Raw genomic sequence first — 6304 nt, forward strand, 5'->3', positions numbered from 1 at the left:
AACACAATAGTCTAACTTCCACCAGTGACCACAAGTTCCCCTAATATCCTAAAAGTTACTAAACCAAGTCATTTGACTGCTGTAGAACAAATACTTAACTAGATATTACCTGCAGATCTTAATTCTATAGTATTAGCATTGAAGAGATTAGATTGCTACAAAGCTGATTATTAAGCGTGATCTTTCACTAGCAACAATGATAGAATTGCTATAACATAAATTTAATCAAAGTACAACTTAGTGGAGAAACACAAGTGTTTCGGCTCAAATGCAACAGCATATATACTACTTTTACTGGAAATTATGGCCAGCAAATTACTAGATTTACAAGAAATATCCCCATCACACTGACTATGGATATGTAGTAGTGCGCGAAAGACTATTGCCAGTTAAACATTTGGAAAGATTAAGATGACCTGCAGAATCTTTCTTCTTGCCCTTCTTCTTAAAATGTTTAGAAGCCGCTTTTAGCACCTTAGCCCACCCCTGCATGCATTATAACATATTGTTAACTCACTAGATTTGCGAAATCACAAATTGGAAAAAGAAGATACTACGAGTTTGCTCTGCTTCATTATTAGTCCTATTGAATTTGCAAACCTATTGAGGATGAAATTCAGTTCATTTTTAACGAAATTCAATTCAATTGATTTATTATAATCAAAGAAAACTATCAGTATGCATATTGTCTATGTACATAGACGAATCTAAGAATTTAAGCCAGGGAAATATAATATAGCACTATACTCACCATTTCTTTGCAAGAAACCACCCGATCACCCTCACTATTAAAATATAATTTCAAGGCAATCTAAAACCTAAAGCAATAAGGAGAGTGAAATAAAAAATAAAGTCCGAACCATTTCTTTCAGACTATTTTTCATTCAGTAAATATTAGTTGATGGTATGTATATTTCATTATAGTTTTATGACTCAAAATATCCTTTCGTAACTAATCCCTTTGACTTCGTAACTATCAAATCTATTCATTAAGAAGAATCAATTTAACACGTTTCTTAAGTATTGGATTTGAATCAAACATCGGATCATTCTATACTGGGTGACAGCCTCTATTATGTTAATGTTGCTAGCAACCATCCCTAATTTTATTATTGGAAAAAATAATTAATAAATAAAACCTTTATGAGCCCTTTTAGATGTCTTTTTATACCAACTTGAAACATTATATAACTAAACAAATATGTATATACCTCGACCTAAAATTGCTCACTATCCTCCATGTCCACATCGAAGCAGAAAATTGCAAGACAAAAAAGAAGCCACCCAAAGGTGCAAAATCAAATTACCTTTCTTGGAGTTGAAGTACAAGAGCCGACCTTAGAAGAAGATGGTACAGGAGAAAAATCAAACCCCTTTCTCTGTCTCTTCTTCAAATTTTTGTATACTTTCATGTTATCAAACAGCACACTAGAAAACTTCCTCTTAATATTCCCGAACAAGGTTTCATCATCCTCGTACGACAACTTTCTTGAAAGACCGAAACTGAGCCTACGGTCGGAAGACAGCGGAGGAGGTACTAAAGGAGACCAAATAGAGCTCTGGGAATAGTCGAAATCGTAAGCAGAGTTGTCGGGGAATTTGCAGAGAAGATCTTTCGACATTGACGATTCTAAATACTCTATCACCATTACTAATGGACCACTGTTATTATAAGTTTCCATAGTTTCTGATATTGACAACGTTACGTTGTTGTGTTTGTTTACTGGACTAGTATTGGTTTTAGTTCTGTAAGATAAAGAAGAGACAGAAAGTAGCCGTTGCAATAAAAGAAGACAAAAAGTAGAGTTAATGACTTTCACGTTTTACCATCATTTTGATTGTTCCAATTTTTATTACTCCTGTTACAATGTCTCGTGTTTGTTCTTTGTTTAGTTACCCCTTTCGGTCATTTTACTCCTCCGCAAAAAGGTTTTAAAATTTTGATTTATACAAGTTTAAAAATAAATATACAAAAATGTTTCCCAAAACCCTTAAAATTTTGGGGAAAATTTAATAAATTTAAATTGTTTAAATAAAAAAAAGGGTTCTTTTTAAAATAAAAAGGAACGGGGGAATTTTTTAACAGAGGAGATCTTTTTTCCCCCATTTTGGATACTTTTCCTTTTGATTTTAAAAACCGTAAATTTTAGTTTTTTTTCACCAAATTAAATGGAAAAGTTGAACATTTATTTTATGTAATTTCCAAATATATGAATTTTAATCTTAAAATATTGAGTTATTTTGTTTTGTTTTTTTATGCTCCCCAAAGATTTTGTTCACCTGAAAATTCAAAGTTTTTTACTAACTCACCTCTAATTCAATTTTACCCTTTTCAAGTTACCCCCTTCCAGAAAAGCTATTTAATGATCTTGATTATGTAAAAAAGGGGTTTTTTTGAAGGAATAAGATAATTTCTTCGAAATCTAAAGCCCCTAATTTTGAAAAAAATGAAAAGCCAAAAAAAACTATTTATTTAGAAACGGAGGAGTAATCAAACTTTAATTTAAATTTTATAATTTCTGGAAAGTATCACTTAAATTGTGATGAGGGAGTAGATATTTGATTTCAACATATGTACTTACATTATTTTTTTTAAATAATTTTCATTTTTAGTCAATTAAAAAATGATAGCTTTCTATTTTAGAATAATTCTTGATTTTCCATTTTACCTTTAAATTTTTTTTTAATAAAAGCAATTGCATTTTGGTTAAATTTATTAATCAAAATGTCTCAGAAAAAATTTGGGCCCAAAAAGTACCTACAATATGATTAGCAAAAAAATGAAAAAAAAAAGCAAAAATAACATTTTTTGGTTTTTGCTCCAACCGGATTGATTCCATTTCAAGTCACTTCAAAGCTCTCCCGGTGTAGGAATCGAAAAACAAATGAAGAATCCTTAAGTTGAAACACTTTTTTTTTCTCCTTTTTTGCTAAATTTACTTTATGACAATGCCTCGAATATTCATCGTGTCACACCAACCTAAGCTACTAAGGAGATTCCCCAAAGGTGAAAAAAGGTTAATCCCCCTTTGAATAGAATTTCCCGTAACTAAGTATTAGGATGAGACTCTCTACTCTTTTATTTCTTAAAATTGCGATGTTTTTAAATATCAGCGTCGATTTTGGGCTAATGGTTCCCCCTAGGTTCCCAAAGTCTTGAATTAAAGTTCTTTCTTTTTTCCTTAAAACAATAGTCTTTGCCTCGGGAAGATCCGATAAGAATGATTTTAAGAACCCCCGAAAATGAACAACCGTAGCCAAATAATCCCCGTTTGTTCCCTTTTAAACACATGAGCCTTTAGTTTCCCTTTTTTGTCTCCTTTCCCCGAATCTTATTAACTCCTCATCTTTCCGGCACTTTCCTTCCCTTAACCCCTTTCTAGACAAGTGAGTCGCCTCAAAATGGGGGAAAAAATTGATTATTAGCACAAAGATTACCCTTTCTAAGATTCCCTTTTGCCTCAACCTCAAGAGAGGATTTTTTCCTTGTACTTCCCCTGCAAAAATTAAGTCCCCCCCCTATCTCTTAACGGAAAAGGGAAGAACTGCCCGTTTCCTCTTATAAGCCCCTTTGTGTTACATTTAAACCCAATTTTGGAGGAACTCCACCACGTTGTAAAAGTGATATATTAAAAACTTCAAAAACCCTCCCCCGGGGGCAATTATCGGCGGTCGCCGTCAGTTGTTTGAAGTTGGCCCCAAACCAATTAATGCCTATAATACTTGGTTTCTAGAATCCCCCCCCATGCACAATATTTTTCCCCTTTTCCACAAATGCCACTAAGAGGATGGAAATGCTTAAAAAGAGGCCTCCGGGTTGCACTTTCGTCCCCCATTTAGTGCAAATTGATTGATCTGTCAAAAGGACCTTAACCCCGCCCGCGAAATCCCGCAAATTTCCTCCAAATTCCCGGAAAAAAGAGAATCTAGTCTCTTTTTGAAACCCTGACACGCATTGGTTGATTAATCCCCATGGAAAAAACATTAATGGTAACTCAGCCTACCTCAAAAAGAAAGCTATCTTGAAAGGAAGGCCTTTGATCCTATGTTTCTATGAACCACTTTTTGTTTTTTCTATCTAAAAACCCCCCATGCACCCAAATTTTCCCCGGTACTTGTCCATCCCCATGGTTTGTCACTTGTCTTTCCCCCCCAAAGTATCAATTTAACCTTATTGATCATTTTCGGAACTGTTGGAGATCAATATCTATTTTCCTTATGATAACACAACATCCACATCTTCTAAATCTTCATTGAAGATAACCAACGGAAAAGTGTGATCAATGTCCTGCCCGGTTTAAACCATAGACTAGATGAACCTTTTTTTTTCCCCCAAAAAGTTTGTTCCTTTCATCTCTGCTTCCAGCTTCTTTTTCCCCAATTGTGATCCCCCCCATTTAAAAAGGAATTTTTCCAATTTGTTCCCCTGAATATGGACCATAGGGAACTAGTCCCGAACTCCCCATAAAAAAACAAAATTTGAAAATAAAAAAAAGGGCCCGAAACCCTCCCCCTTTGTCCTTTGGAAAACACATATTTTATCATGATGTCCAACCTTTTTTCCTCTTCTCCCCCAGTTTTCCAATAAAACTAGAAATATTCATCCTCTTGGGTAGTGTATTTTTTTGGGGCCATTTTGAAAGTAAATACTAGGCATGCTTTTAAGAACACTCTTTAGAGCAGCTTTTCCACAAAAGACATCAATTTTCCTTTTAGTTTTTTAAATTGTCCTTTACTTTTTTGATCAAATATTATAATACATCTTCTTCTTTTTTGTATGGAAGATAGGGAAACCCCGATTTTAAGGGAATATTCAAAACCCGTTTAGCTCTTTAATGCTAAACTTAACCAAAAGGGTATAAAAAAAACTTTTTTATTATTCCCAAGATTTGATTGCACCCCATATCGTAACACTCCCCTAATCAATTCGAAAAACTTTTCGTAAACAAAAAAGATAGTGTCTATCTATGCCAAGTGATTTAAATCCCTCCACTTAGGGATGCCAAGCCTCAAAAAAATAGGATCTTCAAAAAGGTTTGTAAGGCTCTTTGGGAAAAAACAACTATAAACAAAGAGGGAAAAAAGGGGGCCCGCAACCCCGCAGTGAAAAAAACAAAGGGGGACCTTAAAATTCGAATACCAAATTTTTTGCAAATTGTCTCCGGGTTGTCAACAAAATCATCCGAAATCTCTCAGAACTCTAAGAAAACCAAGATACCCTATCATATGCCTTTGCCATATCAGCTTTATTTCCTTAGGGTCCCGCCCCCTTTTTTAATATCGGAAATTTTTTAGTTTGAAACATTCCAAATTTGTTTCTTCCCCTTTCCCCCGATTGGTTTGTAGAGATAGATTAGGTCATTCCGGGGTTAAACCCCAAAATCTTGAAATAACTTTATTAATAAAGTTACTCAAACTTATAGGCCCCTACGAAAGTCGTACTCTTTTTTTTAGGCCGCCCAATTAGTTGTGTCCCACTTTGGAAGAGTAAAACCTTCATAAAAGGCTTTAACAATATTAACACATCCCCCTACTATATTCAAAATTTTAAGAAAACCGGAAAAAACCCTCGGGGCCAAAAACCCCGGCCCCTTTATGCAAACCTGCCCGGTTTAACCCATTCGGGCAAAGCCACCAAAGGGTTTTTTCATCCATTACCCTGCCCTAATGTGATTGGGGAAATAAAATTAACAGTTTCCTCTGAACTTTTTTTAAAACTTTCGCCCCAGCCATGAACCTCAACCAAAACTTGCTTCGAATTCTTTTTTCTTGTAATATCTTTCTCCTACCATTTACTACATTAGAAAAAAACTAGTATTTTACCTTTGTAAAACCTTTACATTTGCCTTTTTTCCCCCAAAATTTTTCCAAAATGAAATCTTTTGAGTTTGAGCTTTGGAGAACCTTTGTTTAAGGGGGAAAGGGTCTCTAAAAAAATCTTCCTTGAACCCCCTATTTCTTCTCTATCATCAATCCGAAAATATCACCTATACCCCTTCTTTTTATGCGGATAGAATCTTTTAGTCTTAAATTTTGTTTTCAAAATAAAAGGGCCCCGTCACCTTTTAGGCCCATTTTTGCTAACAAGGGTGAAAATCTTGGGGTTTCTGCGAATTTTAAAATTTAAAGGGGCCCTTTTCACCCCGACCTTTCCTTGAAAAAGATGAGAGAGGAGCTGGTGACCCCTCTTTAAATGCCCCATTTAATGGGCAAAACAGGGGAAAGGGTTCTATCCAAACTCTCAAAATACAACGGGACCTCCTCTCCATTCCACCAATAAAAAGACTTTTAAAACCCCTTCCCA

The 6304-nt window shown here is 34.8% G+C and overlaps 1 protein-coding gene across 1 annotated transcript; it reads right to left on the minus strand.

The window, feature by feature from the left end:
• Nucleotides 1-341: 341 nt before the first annotated feature.
• On the minus strand, nt 342-1797 carry LOC132042815 (uncharacterized). The gene is made up of 2 exons (XM_059433331.1): nt 1308-1797; nt 342-486 (listed from the first exon to the last, which is right to left on the minus strand). The coding sequence occupies exons 1-2, from the start codon at nt 1680-1682 to the stop codon at nt 352-354; spliced, it is 510 nt and encodes a 169-aa protein (XP_059289314.1). The 5' UTR covers nt 1683-1797; the 3' UTR covers nt 342-351.
• Between the last annotated feature and the right edge of the window lie 4507 nt (nt 1798-6304).

This window comes from Lycium ferocissimum, unplaced genomic scaffold, assembly GCF_029784015.1.
Source record: "Lycium ferocissimum isolate CSIRO_LF1 unplaced genomic scaffold, AGI_CSIRO_Lferr_CH_V1 ctg18098, whole genome shotgun sequence".
Classification (NCBI taxonomy): domain Eukaryota; kingdom Viridiplantae; phylum Streptophyta; class Magnoliopsida; order Solanales; family Solanaceae; genus Lycium; species Lycium ferocissimum.

Bases quoted from the DNA above. Each gene is read 5' to 3' on its own strand.
- LOC132042815 (XM_059433331.1), bottom strand. From the start codon at position 1,682: ATGGAAACTTATAATAACAGTGGTCCATTAGTAATGGTGATAGAGTAT. The intron at 487-1,307 runs GTAATTTGATTT...TAATGCATGCAG, and splicing joins GTACTTCAACTCCAAGAAAG to GGGTGGGCTAAGGTGCTAAA.